This window comes from Pristiophorus japonicus, chromosome 11, assembly GCF_044704955.1.
Source record: "Pristiophorus japonicus isolate sPriJap1 chromosome 11, sPriJap1.hap1, whole genome shotgun sequence".
NCBI classification, from domain to species: Eukaryota; Metazoa; Chordata; class Chondrichthyes; family Pristiophoridae; genus Pristiophorus; species Pristiophorus japonicus.
Window position 1 is genome coordinate 139,800,812 of NC_091987.1, and position 16,754 is coordinate 139,817,565.

Here is a 16,754-nt window from a genome sequence, read left to right on the forward strand (position 1 = left end):
GAATAGATTTGCAATGCTGCTGCACATATTAAGGAGATCAATTCTTCCCCCTTGATACCCAGATTCTATGTATTTAAACATTCATTTACAGTTTATATTGAGCAAAGAATTCTCCTGTGTGCTGTGTGCAACATAATTCTAAACCTGTGCATGAAGAATTGGTTCACAATTTCATTCTACAGAGCAAACGGAGTGGAGCTTCCCCCACTGCTGATTAACAATTAATAAGCTTCACGTGCGTTGTAGTGGTGGGGAATAAATCAGGTGTAGAGACGGAATTCCTCATCGGCGCCAAACCCCGGAACCTCCCTCGGGGGCCGGCGCCTCACAACTTGAGCCGCCTCGGGGAAATCCCCTCCGTGCCTTTCAGTTCCGCGCGGAGGGATTTCCTGTACGGGCTGCTCCTGCACACCCTCAACTTTGCCATCCTCGCCGGCCGTCCGGACACGCCATGGCGTACCATCTTGCCGTCCGGAGGAGGCGGGGGTCCCCGATGGAGGGCACTCTACGCAGGGGTCCTCCCACTATTCATCGGGGACTTGGCCTGGAGGGTGGTGCACGGAGCAGTGCCGTGCAACAAATTTTTAAGCCGGTTCACGGACTCCCAGGCCGCCTGCAATTTCTGCGGTCTGGAGGAGTCCGTGTTCCATGTTTTTATGGAATGCACAAGGTTGCAGCCCCTGTTCCATTATTTGAAGGGGCTGCTCCTGAAATTCTGGCTGCACTTCAGTCCCACTCTCCTGATCTTTGGGCACCCTGTGCGGAGGGGAGCGGGTAGGTCCGAAGGCCTCCTCGTAGGACTGCTCCTGGGCACGGCCAAGGGTGCCATCAGCCGGTCCAGGCAGCGGGCGGTCGAGGGGGTCGTTCAACCTGACTGCCTGCCTCTCTTCCGCTCTTACATCCGGTCCAGGGTGTCCTTGGAGATGGAGCACGCGGTGTCCACCGGTACGCTCGCGGCCTTCCGCGAGAGGTGGGCACCGGAGGGACTGGAGTGCATCATCACGCCCGGCAACCAAATTTTAATTTGATTTTACGTTTTAAAGTTAATTTGTTTTAATTGCCGGTGCTTTTAGTGTCCCCTTCCCTTTTATAGGGGGCACTGGGGAAAAATTGTGATTTTAGTGCCCAAAAAAAACCAAAAAAAGAAAAACACAAAAAAAAACAAAAAAAAGGGGGGGAAAAAAAGGGCCTTGTAAATGTCTGGAGTGTCACCCAGGTCGGGTGGCACTCTTTAATGTTTATGTTTTCGCAGGTAAACTCAAAAGAGTTAAATCAGGTGTAGATTGTCTCTGGTTAGCACCGGGAGTCAGAAGGTCATGGGTTCAGCCTCACTCCAGGCATTGAGTGCACGACCCAGGCCCATACTCCAGTGCAATGTTGAGGGAGTGCTGCACTGCCGGAGGTGCCGCCATTTCAACAAAACGTTAAACCGAGGCCCGGTCTGCCTTATTTGAGAGGAGCAGGGAGCTGACTCTGGCCCACATGGGTCCCCCTCCACCAAAAACTGTTCATCTGGTCATTTATCCCGTGGACATTTACTGGGGCCTTGCTGTCTGCAAACCGGCTGCCACGTTTGCCTGAATTGGCTGCAGAGAACTTCTGTGTTGAACAATGATATATAAAGTCAATCTTTTCTTTGCTGCCGTTGATTGGATCTCCATTGTGTAGAGACAGTGCCCCCTATTGGCCATTGTTGTAGCAGCGCTCAGTGTCAGTGATTTGCTGTGTCTGAATCTGCCTGGGCAACAATCACCTCAGTTACACGGCAGTGTTCCAAGTGAGAAAAGGGAGATTTAAAACAACAATCCACTTTGTTTTATAAGATGTTTTAGGTTCATGTCATTTGCCCTAAGGTAGCAAATAATTGGGGAGGAGAAATCACTTGTAATCAGAGGGATGATCATGTCAGTCCAAGTTTCTCAGAGGCTCACATTATACCACGTTATTTCCCTTATATTTTCTGTACAGGAGACGAATGGGTTCACCTTGTCCGTGTCCACCCAAGGCAGGCCAGCCAGTGAGGGAAGTCCTGCCTCACGACCTCTCCGATCAGAGAAAGAAGCTTTATTAGTGGGTAGAGTATCCTGACTTTCTCTTATTTTCAGTGCAAAATGCCTTCTCGTTTGATCATTGCATTAACATTGTGCTGTTCTCCAGCAAAGCTTTGTGCAAATTTTTAAACTGCATGCCAGGAATTGTGAAAGGAACATAGGAACAGGAGTCGGCCATTCAGCCCCTCGAGCCTGTTCCGCCATTCAATTAGATTGTGGCTGATCTGTGTCTTACCTCCATCTAACCCTTAATACCCTTACCCAACAAAAACCTATCCGTCTCAGTTTGGACATTTTCAATTGATCCCCAGCCTCAAAAGCTTATTTTGGCGGGGGGGGGGCGGGGGGGGGGGGAGCGGCCACAGGGCAATGGGAGGGCAGGGCATGGGGGGGGGGGCGGGGTCAAGGCAGGGAAGGGGGGTGGGGAGGGAGGTGGGGGTTGACCGGGAAAAGTAACTTGGTGACAAGAGATTCAGAGTACCTGTAGGAAGCAGGGAGAAGTGCAGTGCCTACAAACGATTCACTTCCAGTTCCTTACTCGGGGAGGATTTGTCTCTCAGGCAGAAACAAGAGAGAAAACTGTTTGTCAGAGTGTTCCCCACAGATGAGGTGGTGCCGATATGTGGCTTTTAAATGCTCAATTACCGAGAACTGTGATTTTTGCAGGAGGCAACTGAAACGGACAGCCACGTAGTACCTGGGTTGCTGTAACCCTGTAACACTTTCCAGCATATATGAAATACTGTGTCGAAATGTGAAAATGGTTGGCCTAAAAACCAGTGTTGTTGCAAACTAACTTAAGTGTATATACTTTTGTATAAAGATTTGAAACCACTTTTTAAAAAAAAAAACACTTTCCAGCATCACTAATGAGCGAATGGCCCCGGAGTATAAAAGTAGGGAAGTCTTGTTATAGCTGTACAGGTATTGGTGAGCCCACACCTGGAATACTGCATTCAGTTTTGGTTTCCATATTTACGAAAGGATATACTTGCTTTGGAGGCAGTTCAGAGAAGGTTCACAAGGTTGATTCCGGAGATGAGGGGGTTGACTTATGAGGAGAGATTGAGTAGGTCGGGCCTCTACTCATTGGAATTCAGAAGAATGAGAGGTGATCTTATCGAAACGTATAAGATTATGAGGGGGCGTGACAAGGTGGATGCAGAGAGGATGTTTCCACTGATCGGGGAGACTAGAGCTAGAGGGCAAAATCTTAGAATAAGGAGCCGCCCATTTAAAACTGAGATGAGGAGAAATTTCTTCTCTGAGGGTTGTGGATCTGTGGAATTCGCTGCCTCAGAGAGTTGTGGAAGCTGGGACATTGAATAAATTTAAGACAGAAATAGACAGCAGTTCCTTAAACGATAATGGAATAAGGGGTTATGGGGAGCGGGCAGGGAAGTGGAGCTGAGTCCATGATTGGATCAGCCATGATCGTATTAAATGGCGGAGCAGGCTCGAAGGGCCGCATGGCCTACTCCTGCTCCTATTTCTTATGTTCTTTTAACTGTTCACTGGTCCGGCTGGGACGGCTTTCTGGAATATGGCTGTGCACCAACCAGGCTCTGCTCATCTGGGCAGCCTTTGTTACGGAGCAGTGTAAGCAGATGTTTGGGTGGGGCTGACAATCCCCAAAGTATGGACATACATCACTGCAGGAGTGACTGAGGTGCCAACTGCTCTTGTGATCGGGGCTTCTGTGTGAAATAGGTTTACGCCTGAGTTGTAATCGAGATCAGAGCCACGTCACATGAATATGCTAAACGTTTAACTCCTAATGCACGGTAATTTCTCGGCCATCGTCTCTATCCCCTTGCTTTTATATGTAAAGGCAGAACTGGAAGATAACTGCAGGTGGGAATGTGCAACCCGTGGTGGACACTGCGACCAGCAGCAAGTCACTCCACAGGAGCAAGCAATAGTTGATATATTCAAGAAGGAATCCCGAGGAGGCACTGGGGCTGTGGCAAGTGATGGAGTGCATAGAATTATTGGGATGTACTCTTTTGATTAGATCATCATATATATTGTTGGTATGTACAATTTTGATTAAATATTCAACACGTCTATGACTAAGAACATAACAGTACATGTAATGGCGATACAGGAAACCAAATGAATCAATCTACTCCGATACTCCTAATACCCTCTCTGCTCACTTCACAGAGCAAGAGGAGCTGGAGAGTGCAGCCGGCACACCTGAGGAACATTGCTCACCTGAGCACCGAGCGACACCGCCCCCATTCGAAGCCGGCACCGGCACAGATACATGGGTGGCAGAGGAGAACTCCAGTGATGCTGATGGGGAGGTGGTGCAAGGTCGATGAGGGGGTCAACTGGTGGAGGGTTGGGTGCCTACCTCAGTCCCATGGGAATGCCAAGCTTGTTAGAGCAGCAGCACCATATTGCAGAGTCACTTACCCCGCCACACGCACTGCATTGGACATTGCCTGGACCCAAGTGTTCACTGTCGTCTGTCACTGAAGTGAGGCTACAGAGCAACGGCTGACTGTATTGCAGTCTGCCATTCAGTGTGTGGCCACACCAGTGGCAGCTACCTCAGGCCAGAGTAACAAAGGGAGCATCGCCCTTTGAATGCTCCAACTGTTGCTGTGGGATTCCAACTCCACCATGGCCAGTTAGCTCCTGCTATCCCACTGCACACACTGCCTGGTGCAGTAACTGAGAGCCATCGAGCACCTCAAATATGCTCAACACTCCCAGCCACCCTCTCCTCTTTCTCTCCCAGCCCTGCTGAAATGTTGCACCCAATGGCTGCTTGGCCCACACCCTCGAGCAGAAATCTCACTGATGGTATCCACTTCCATTGCTGCTCTGGTAACACTTCTAAATCTGCTGGGCCCACTGAAGCAGGACTGGCCAGCAGTAAACGCTCCCTCTTTGATTTGACTATTAATCTAAGGAATGTCACACAAACGTATCATTAACCTCATTCACTCCTCTTCGCGAGGGGGCTGAAAGCTCATGCCAACAGCTGTAGCCACTTTCTCCCGACATGACCCCACTCTGGACTCACCGGTCCCTTTTTGCACAATTAGTGTCGTACCCCACATGAAGCAATGTTCCCACTGGGTTAAATGTAGGAGCCAATTCTGTGAATGCCTCACCTGCCGATATGCCTCCTGAGAATTCCATTGGAGACCTAGCCTCCCACTCTCAAAGCACAATTCATGGAATCATCAACGACAACAACAACTTGTGTTGTGTATCTGTAAAGCATGCACTCCCATGTTCTGCCATCAGGGAGCTCATCCCCTGAAGTCCCAAGGGATCCCAGCATCCCTTGGGAGCACTGTATATAAGCCGGCCCCGAACGCCTGTTCCTCACTCTGGAGTGTCTTATTAAAGACTGAGGTCACTGTTACTTTAACCTCCCTGTGTGCAGCCTCATCTGTGTTAGGAACACAATAACTGGCGACGAGAATACGAATCCAACGCAAAGATGCAGAAAACTGTGGGCATCCTGGAGAAGTTCTCGGAGGGTAAGGACTGGGAAGCCTATGCCGAATGGCTAGACCAGTACTTTGTAGCCAACGAGCTGGACGGAGAAGGAAGTGCTGCAAAAAGGAGAGCGGTCCTCCTCACGGTCTGCGGGGCACCGACCTACAGCCTCATGAAGAATCTTCTGGCTCCGGTGAAACCCACAGATAAGTCGTATGAGGAGCTGTGTACACTGGTTCGGGAGCATCTTAACCTGAGGGAGAGCATGCTGATGGCAAGGTATCGGTTCAACACGTGCCAGCGATCTGAAGATCAGGAAGTGGCAAGCTACATCATCGAGCTAAGACGACTTGCAGGACAATGTGAGTTTGATGGCTACCTGGAGCAAATGCTCAGAGACTTTTTTGTACTGGGCATTGGCCACGAAACCATCCTACGAAAACTTTTGACTGTAGAGACACCGACCCTCAGTAAGGCCACTGCGATAGCACAGGCGTTTATGTCCACCAGTGATAACACCAAACAAATCTCTCAGCACACAAGTGCTAGCAATGTTCATAAATTAACTGGAACTGTGTTTGTGAGCAGAAATGTACAGCGCAGAACCCACGAGTCTGAAACTGCCAGCAGGCCTCAGGTGACCCAGATGACTGAGTCCCCAACAAAGGATGAATGCAAGGCAATTCACTCCTTGTTGGCATTGTGAAGGCTTCTATTCATGCTGCTTCAAAGGGTATGTTTGCAAGAGCTGTGGAACAATGGGGCACCTCCAACGAGCTTGCAAACGAGCTGCAAGCTCTGCAAAACGTGCTAACCACCATGTGGCAGAGGAAGATCGGTCCATGGTGGATCAAAGCAATTTCGAGCCTCAGAGAGAGGAGGCAGATGCTAAAGTGCACGGGTTGCACACATTTTCGACCAAATGTCCACTTATAATGCTAAACGTAAAATTGAATGGCTTGCCTGCAGCCATGGAACTGGTCACTGGCGCTAGCCAATCCATCATGAGTAAAAAGATGTTTGAGAGACTGTGGTGCAACAAGGCATTCAGACCAACCCTGAGCCCCATCCACACGAAACTGAGAACGTACACCAAAGAGCAAATCACTGTCCAGGGCAGCGCCATGGTCAAGGTCACCTACGAGGGCACGGTGCACGAACTGCCACTCTGGATTGTCCTGGGTGATGGCCCCACACTGCTTGGAAGGAGCTGGCTGGGCAAAATCCGCTGGAACTGGGATGACGTCCGAGCGCAATCACATGTCGATGAGGCCTCATCTACCCAGGTTCTTAACAAATTTCCTTCCCTTTTTGAGCCAGTCATTGGAAACTTTTCCGGGGTGAAGGTACGGATCCACTTGGTCCCAGAGGCACGACCCATTCACCACAAGGTGAGAGGGGTACCTCACATGATGAGGAAGAGTGTGGAAATCGAGCTGGACAGGCTGCAACGCGAGGGCATCATCTCCCCAGTGGAATTCAGCGAGTGGGCCAGCCCGATTGTTCCAGTACTCAAAAGTGATGGCACGGTCAGGATTTGCGGCGATTATAAAGTAACTATTAATCATTTCTCGTTACAGGACCAATACCCGCTACATCAAGCAGACGACCTATTTGCGACGCTGGCAGGAGGCAAGATGTTCACCCAGCTCGACCTGACTTCGGCCTACATGACGTAGGAGCTGGAGGAGTCTTCGAAGGGCCTCACCTGCATCAACGCACACAAGGGACTATTCAGCTACAACAGATGCCCGTTTGCAATTCGGTCGGCTGCAGCGATGTTCCAGAGAAACATGGAGAGCCTACTCAAGTCGGTACCACACACGGTGGTCTTTCAGGACGATATATTGGTCACGGGTCGGGACACAGCCGAGCACCTACAAAACCTGGAGGAGGTCCTCCAGCGACTGGATTGCGTAAGACTGCGGCTGAAGAGGTCGAAATGCGTCTTCATGGCAACAGAAGTGGAGTTTTTGGGGAGAAAGATCGCGGCAGACGACATTCGGCCCACAGACGCCAAGATGGAGGCTATCAGGAACGCGCCCAGGCCAGAGAATGTCACGGAGCTACAGTCGTTCATGGGACTCCTCAACTAAATCCTGACCGTGCCATCACTTTTGAGTACTGGAACAATCGGGCTGGCCCACTCGCTGAATTACACAGGGGAGATGATGCCCTCGCATTGCAGCCTGTCCAGCTCGATTTCCATTTTGGTAACTTCCAACCGGGGTTAAGCACCCTTTTAGAGCCCCTACATGTGTTATTGCGCAAAGGTGAGAACTGGGTATGGGGAAAAAAACAAGTAATTGCTTTTGAGAAAGCCAGAAACATTTCATGCTCCAACAAGCTGCTTGTATTGTATAACCCGTGTAAAAGACTTGTGCTAGCATGTGATGCATCGTCGTACGGAGTCGGGTGTGTATTACAACAAGCTAACGTTGCGGGGAAGTTGCAACCTGTCACCGATGCTTCCAGGAGCTTGTCTAAGGCCGAGAGGGCCTACAGCATGATTGAGAAAGAGGCATTAGCGTGTGTGTTCGGGGTAAAGAAAATGCATCAGTACCTGTTTGGCCTCAAATTTGAGCTGGAAACCGATCACAAGCCCCTCACATCTCTGTTCGCTGAAAACAAGGGGATAAATACTAATGCCTCAGCCCACATACAAAGGTGGGCACTCGCGCTATCAGTGTATAACTATATCATCCGCCACAGGCCAGACACCGAGAACTGTGCAGATGCTCTCAGTTGGCTACCATTGCCCACCACAGGGGTGGAAATGGCGCAGCCTGCAAACTTATTGATGGTGGCGCAGCTCGCAGACTTGTTGATGGTCATGGAAGCGTTTGAAAATGATAAATTACCTGTCACGGCCCGCCAGATTCGGACTTGGACCAGCAAAGATCCTCTGCTGTCCCTAGTAACAAACTGTGTACTGTATGGGAGCTGGGCCAGCATCTCCGTTGAAATGCAAGAGCCAATCAAGCCGTTCCAGCGGCGATAGGACGAGCTGTCCATTCAGGCAGACTGTTGTGGGGTAACCGCGTAGTGCTATCAAAAAAGGGCAGGGAGACGTTCATCTCGGATCTCAACAGCACACACCCGGGTATAGTAATGATGAAAGCGATAGCCAGATCCCACGTGTGGTGTCCCGGTATCGAATCTGACTTAGAGTCCTGTTACGGCAATGCAGCGTATGTGCTCAGTTGAGCAACGCGCCCAGGGAGGCACCACTAAGTTTGTGGTCTTGGCCCCCCAGACCATGGTCGAGGATCCATGTCGACTAGGTGGGCCCGTTTCTCGGTAAAATGTTCCTGGTGATGGTGGATGCTTTTTCAAAATGGATTGAATATGAAATAATGTCGGGAAGCACTGCCACCGCCACCATTGAAAGCCTGAGAGCCATGTTTGCCACCCACGGCCTGCCTGACATACTGGTCAGTGACAACGGGCCATCTTTCACCAGTGCCGAATTTAAAGAATTTATGACCCGCCATGGGATCAAACATGTCACCTCGGCCCCGCTTAAACTAGCCTCCAATGGGCAGGCAGAGCGGGCAGTACAAACCATCAAACAGAGCCTTAAATGAGTCACAGAAGGCTCACTCCAAACCTGCCTGTCCCGAGTACTGCTCAGCTACCGCACGAGACCCCACTCGCTCACAGGGGTGCCCCCGGCTGAGCTACTCATGAAAAGAACACTTAAAACCAGACTCTCGCTGGTTCACCCCAACCTACATGAACAGGTAGGGAGCAGGCGGCAGCAACAAAATGTAAATGATAGTTGCGCCACTGGAAATCACGGGAAACTGATCTGAATGACCCTGTGTATGTGCTAAACTATGGACGTGGTCCCAAGTGGATCGTGGGCACGGTAATAGCTAAAGAAGGGACTAGGGTGTTTATAGACAAACTAGACAATGCACAAATTTGCAGAAAGCGCCTGGACCAAACGAGGCTGCGGTTCACAGACTGCCCTGAACCACCCAAAGCATACACCACCTTTATCGAGCCCACAACACACACCCAATAGATCAACGACACCATACCGGAGCAGGAAATCGAACCCATCACGCCGAACAGCCCAGCAAGGCCAGGCTCACCTCGCAGCCCTGCAGGGCCAACAACACGCCAGCCCAGCAAGGGCACAGCCAACACACCAGAACAGACATTTGTACCGAGGCGGTCCACCAGGGAAAGAAAGGCTCCCGACTGCCTCACCTTGTAAATAGTTTTCACTTTGACTTTGGCGGGGGGAGTGATGTGTATCTGTAAAGCAGGTGCTCCCATGTTCCGCCACCAGGGAGCTCATCCCCTGAAGTCCCAAGAGATCCCAGCATCCCTTGGGAGCACTGTATATATGCCGGCCCCCAAGGCCTGTTCCTCACTTTGTATGTGTCTTGTTAAAGACTAAGGTCACTATTACTTTAACCTCCCAGTGTGCAGCCTCATCTGTGTTAGGAACACAATAACCTATAAATTTATATAGCGCCTTTAACGTAGTAAAATGTCCCAAGGCGCTTCACAGGTGTGTTGTAAGCCAAATCAGATACATTTCACACCGAGCCACATCAGAAGAAATTACAGCAGGTGACCAGAAGCTTGGTCAAAGAGGTAGATTTTAAGGAGTGTCTTAAAGGAGGAAGGAGAGATAGTGGCAGAGAGGTTTAGGGAAGGAATTCCAGAGCTTGGGGCCCAGGCAGCTGAAGGCATGGCCACCAATGATTGAGCAGTTATAATCAGGGATGCTCAAGAGGGCAGAATTTGAAGAGCGCAGACATCTCGTGGGGTTGTGAGGCCAAAGGAGATTACAGAGATAGGGAGGGGCGAGGCCATGGAGGGATTTGTAAATAAGATGAGAATTTTGAAATCGAGACACTGCTTCACCGGGAGCCAATGTAGGTCAGCGAGCGCAGGGGTGATGGGTGAGCGGGACTTTGTGCGAGTTAGGACAAGGACTGCCGAGTTTTGGATGATCTCAAAATTACGTAGGGTAGAATGTGGGAGGCCAGCCAGGAGTGCGTTGGAGTAGTCAAGTCTCGAGATAACAAAGGCATGGATGAGGATTTCAGCAGCAGGTGAAGTCGGTTTTAGTTATGCCACGGATATGTGGCCGGAAACTCATTTCCGGATCAAATATGACACCAAGGTTGTGAACAGTCAGGTTTAGCCTCAGATAGATGCTAGGGAGAGGGATAGAGTCAGTGGCAAGGGAACGCAGTTTGTGTCGAGGACCAAAGACAATGGCTTCGGTTTTCCCAATATTTAATTGGAGAACATTTCTGCTCATCCAGTACTGGATTTCGAACAAGCAGTCTGACAATTTAGATACCAAGCAGGGGTCGAGAGAAGTGGTGGTGAGATAGAGCTCGGTGTCGTCAGCGTACATGTGAAAACGGACGCCGTGTTTTAGATGATGTCACCAAGGGGCAGCATATGGATGAGAAATAGGAGGGACGAAGGATAGATCCTTGGGGGACACCAGAGGTAATGATGCGGGAGTGGGAAGAGAAGCCATTGCAGGTGATTTTCTGGCTACGATTAGATCGATAAGAATGGAACCAGGTGAGTGTAGTCCCACCCAGTTGGACGATGGTGGAGAGACGTTGGAGGAGGATGGAGTGGTCCACCGTGTCAATGGCTGCAGACAGGTCGAGAAGGATGAGGAGGGATAATTTACCTTTGTCACAGTCACAAAGGATGTAATTTGTGACTTTGATAGCCATTTTGGTACTGTGGCAGGGGCAGAAACCAGATTTAAGGGATTCAAACATGGAGTTCCGGGAAAGATGGGCACGGATTTGGGAGCCGACAACACATTCAAGGACTTTGGAGAAGAAAGGGTGATTGGAGATGGGGCGATAGCTAGCAGGCTCAGTGGGGTCAAGGGTTGGATATTTGAGGAGAGGGGTGATGACAGATTTGAAGGAGAAGGGGACAGTACCTGAGGAGAGAGAACCATTCACAATGTCAGCTAATATGGGAGCCAGGAAAAGAAGTTGGGTGGTCAGCAGTTTAGTGGGAATAGGGTCAAGGGAGCAGGAAGTGGGTCTCATGGCCACGATGAGGGTGGTGGAGAATCATAGAATAGTACAGCACAGAAGGAGGCCTTTCGGCTCATCGACTCTACACTGGCTCTTTCAAAGAGCAATCCAGTTAGTCCCATTCCCCCGCTCTTTCCCCAATTGTTTCACCTTCAAGAATTTATCCAATTCCCTTTTGAAGACGACTATTAAACCTGCTTCCACCATCCTATCGGGCAGAGCATTCCAAATCCTAACCACTCGCTGCATGAAAACGTTGTTCCTCAGCTCGCCTCTGGTTCTTTTGCTGATCACCTTAAGTCTGTGCCCTCTGGTTATCGACCCTTCTGCCAATGGGATCAGTTTCTCTTTAATTACTCTATCTAAACCCCTCATCATTTTAAACACCTCTGTCAAAACTGCTCTTAGCCTTCTCTGCTCTAAGGAGAACAAGCCAGCTTCTCCAGTCTATCCACGTAATTGGAATTCTTCATCCCTGGAATCATTGCAGTAAATCTCTTCTGTACCCTCTCCAAAGCCTTCACGTCCTTCCTAAAGTGCGCTGCCCAGAATTGGACACAATACTCCAGCTGGGGCCAAACTAGAGTTTTATACAGGTTTCGCAAAACTTCCTGGAGTTTGTACTCTCTGCCTCTATTTGTAAAGCCCACGATCCCATAAACTTTATTAACTGCTTTGTTAACCTGCCCTGCCACCTTCAAAGATTTGTGCATAAGCACCCTCAGGTCTCGCTTTCATGAGCTCTCTTTGAAATTAATGTGTATGGTCTCTCCTCATTCTTCCTACCAAAATTTCACCATTTGTAAAACCAACCCTGTAGTTTTACGGCTTACAGCAACTGTACATCACATATGCGGATCTCATACGTGGATCGATGTCCCAGCTTACTTTCCCACCAGACAGATGCTCAGAACCCACCGTTTCCAATTGTAAGTGCCGCTTCTGGACAGGCAGATCAGTTGCCAAGCCAAAGTCGGCAGGGTCCTAATGTGCATATGCTAATCAGGGTCCTAAAGTGCGTATGCTAATCAGGGTCCTAATGTGCGTATGCTAATCAGGGTCCTAATGTGCGTATGCTAATCAGGGTCCTAATGCCTGTATGCTAATCAGGGTCCTAATGCCCGTATGCTAATCAGGGTCCTAATGTGCATATGCTAATCAGGGTCCTAATGCCTGTATGCTAATCAGGGTTCTCATACGTATATGCTAATCAGGGTCCTAATGCGTTTATGCTAATCTGGGTTCTAATGCTTGTATGCTAATTAGAGTCCGATGATGTGGTTGGGCCCCAGCAGCCATGTTGTCTCGGGCCTGAGCCTGGGATCCACCGCTGCTTTCCCACCAGGTGAAGGTCAACCTGAGGAGCATTGGGAAACTGAAGAGGCTTCTCCAGGTAAGTATTTCTGCTTTCCAGAGGAAAGTGTAGATCTCCCCCGCCCTGGACTCCCCGCTTCCCTGTGCGAGACTCCCCCTGCCCCCCTCCACCCCCCCGCCACCAACCCCCTTCCCCACATGTATCTAAGTGCCAGTGGGGGGACCAAAGCCCACCCCATTCCCCACATGTATCTGAGTGCGAGTGGGGGGGTGGTGGGGGGCAAGGCCCACCCCATTCCCCACATGTATCTATCTGAGTGCGAGTGGGGGGCTAAGGAACCCAATTGCCCACATGTATCTGAGTGCGAGTGGGCGGGGGAGAGTCGCTCTCCATCCAGTTCCTGCCAGGTGCTTGCGGGATGGGGACTGCCGGCATGTTACTGAGGCCTGGCGGTTAAAATCACCGAGGCCCCCATACCACGGGCCGTTGGGAAATGAACTGAAACCAGCGGTTTGGAAACCTGCTATCAGTTACCCCCCCCCCCCACCAGGGTCTCTATAGGGGAATGGAATGAATGTATTTATTTACAGCACAGAAACAGGCCGTTCAACCCAACAGGTCTGTGCCGTGTTTATGCTCCACACGAGCCTTCTCCTGCCCTACTTCATCTCACCCTATCAGCATATCCCTCTATTCCTTTCTCCCTCATGTGTTTATCTAGCTCTCCCTTAAATGCATCTCTGCTATTCGCCTCGAACACTCTCTGCAGTAACGGGTTCCACATTCTCACCATTCTATCCAAGTATGAAGCTAAATCAGTAAATACTGTCAGATACAAATTTTGAATGCAACTATAAAGAAAAATGCTCACAATGATTGAATTGCCTCTTTTAAGAAATATCTTTGGATATTAACAAAATCTGTCGCTGTCACATTCTCTTCAATGTTCATTTCTGCTGATCGGGATTGATTGTAACTGACGTAGCGCCAGTCTCAGGTTATGGAATCCTCCTCCTGAACTCAGAATTCACTGAAAACCTGAGCTGCTATAAGCTGTTGGGTATCGGAGGGCACTTGCTGTGGCAGATTTCACAGGTCCCTCTCCCAAGCCTTAAACTCCTGCTTTCACACCAATGCAGGGATTCATGCGGATTGGTTCCCTGAATTCCTTATTGGATTTATTGTTGATTATCATATATTTATGGCTCCTAGTTTGGGTTTCCCCCAGAAGTGGGAACATCTTCTCTACGTCTACCCAAATGAATCCCTTCCTAATTTTAAAGACCCCCATCAGATCACCTCTCAAAGCTCAGATCCTGGTAACGTGTGGAATGGGTGGGGTTGAGAAGGTGGTGTTGAAAAATGTTCCTTCTGATATTTGTGGGAGTTGTCTGGCACAAAAAGTCCGTGAGCATTTTGCGCTGAATACATACCGAGTGCTATCGGTTCTGAAACTCGGTGGCCTTCCCCTCACTATTAGCCCAGTGTGTGTCTATGTGTGTTTGTGGGTCTACTCCATCATGTTAGCACAATAGGAGGGGAACAGATAGTAGAAATAAGACAAAGTTCAGTAATGGGGCCTCGGTGATGTGATTAAAAGGCGCGACCTTTACAGTAACGGGGTTTTGAAGTGCTTATCGTTACTTTAGTTGTATCCATGAACTGCAGGAAAGGAAGGATCAAGCTAAGTTGTCCATTGACCAGCTGAGTATTTACCTTTTTTAGATTTGTTTGCACTGTTTGCTGCCACTTGCTACCCTAACCTTTCAAAGAGAGACTTGGTGCTGTCCTTTGTAAGTTGAGCAACACAATCTCAGAATTTAAAACACCTTCCGGGCCTCTCCTTATTTTCCCTCAGACTTGTCTGGCTCCAGCGCTCACAATTCAGATATCACAATACTCACAAATGGATTCAGCAAGGGTGTATCACAAATAAATCGTAAAAAGTACATAGAAGTGTTAAAATAAACACTAATTTACTCATAGGATAATTTAATAAACAAGCACTGACTTCATGAACATTATATTGTCACATATTTATTCAGTGCAGCCATTAGCTAGCGACACAATGTCTGCATTTATCCTAAAGGCTGTGGTGATGGGTCAATTGGGTCAAGACTGAGATCAGTATATTTGTTGATAGCTGTGGGTAAACGGGGTTGAGGTACAGATCAGCCACGATCTGATTGAATGGTGGAGCAGACTCGAGGGGCTGAATGGCCTACTGCTGCTCCTATGCACTGTGACTGGGAATTGCAGTAGGCAGTCCCTACAGTGCGGTAATATGGGTGCCAAAGACTGCTGGCTACAACAATAGGGCATGGTTCCACGTCCCACACCAACTGCCCCGAATTACTATCCTTCGAACACATGGCACAATTTGCCATCCAAATATTGCAATTTTACCATAAAAAGTCCTGGAGCCAGCAAAAATTGTGTTTTCAGAGCAGATCCTAGCCAATACTTAGCCTATCAATAGATTGTGTGAGTAGGTTTTCTCCATGCTCTGTGTAAAGGCATTGTAAACCTGCTCTTTACAAAAGGGTTTCTCACTTTGATACATGTAGGGCACTAAGATATCCACCCCGCTACCCGCCCTGTAACAGCCAATGTATGATTCAGAAAGCCACATAAGCAGCCAGTTCTGATGAAGGGTCATCGACCTGAAAGGTTAACTCTGTTTCTCTCTCCATAGCTGCTGTCTGACTTGCTGAGTATTCCCAGCATTTTCTTCTTTTATTGGGGGATTTTGCGGATTTCTGCACCCGGCACAAAGCTTTGATTGCTGGGAGCATTTATGGGGAATTTGGGCAATAATTCCCACGGGCTAATTCCACAATCACAACATTCCCAGCAGGGCCTGTGTCCACAGTGAGTACACATTCACAGAGCTGCCCGTTACTTGTGTTGTATCGCTGGCACATCCCGGCACAGACACGATGGGCCGAATGGCCTCCTTCTGTGCCGTACATTTCTGTGCTTCTGGTCTCCGAGCCCCACTTCCTCTGAACCGGGCTGGGCTGCTGGGAGTGGAATTAACCCTAATACATACTCCCAGTGGGTGACCCTCCACCTAGTTTGTAACATTAACCCTAAAAGAGCAGGACAGCATCAGCCTATTAACGGTGTCTGAAACCCTCAGCAATTCCGTCCAATTTCAATACCAAAGCTGCAGTCTTTGGCTAAATTTTCCAAAATATTCTTCTAAACTGTTTTCATGAAATCATTACTACCATCAAAAGACAGAGATGAAGCACAAAAGAGTAAATAATGCAAGTAAAAGCAACTGGTTGGATAGATGATGTCCGTGTGACCGCCACGGACTGCGTCTGGTTCTAAACTGGAGAATCAGGACTATCTTTCAAATAATTGGCAACAGAACCAGAGAAGGAGAGAGGAGAATTATTTCACACAGAGGGTTGTTATGATCCGGAACCTGAAAGGGTGGTGGAAGCAGATTCCATAGCAACTTTCAAAGTCAAATGGAGGTGTCCTTGAAGCGGACTCATTTGCAGGGTTATGGGGAAAAAGCTGGGCTGTGGGACTAAATTGGACAGCTCTTTCAAAGAGTGGGCACAGATACAACGGGTCGAACAGGCTCCTTCTGTGCTCTAAGCTTCTCTGATTCTACCTTCTACATCCGTGGCTGCTGATATCACTGAGATACACCCTCACAGGCAGGGCTAGAAATCTGAGTGTTTGTCTATTGTTTGATATCTGCCACCTCCGTGAGCAAGGAAGTGTACCATCCAGTAATGGCACAAGGAACAAATATGTGCAAAAGATCAACAGTTATGCACAGTGCTGGAAAAGGTGCCTTCTGGCAGGTGCAGAAGTCAGCAACTTCGGTTTGTGCCAGGCTGATGAAGAGAAGTGTACAAAAGG

At 49.1% G+C, this 16,754-nt stretch overlaps 1 protein-coding gene across 1 annotated transcript in view; it reads left to right on the forward strand.

Annotated features, from left to right (window-relative positions):
* LOC139275595 (ecto-NOX disulfide-thiol exchanger 1-like) overlaps nucleotides 1-16,754 on the forward strand; it is a 249,283-nt gene that overhangs the window by 219,988 nt on the left and 12,541 nt on the right. Inside the window, exon 11 of the mRNA XM_070892766.1 lies at nucleotides 1,969-2,074. Coding sequence (XP_070748867.1) covers nucleotides 1,969-2,074 — 106 coding nt within the window. The remainder of the gene's footprint in view (nucleotides 1-1,968; nucleotides 2,075-16,754) is intronic.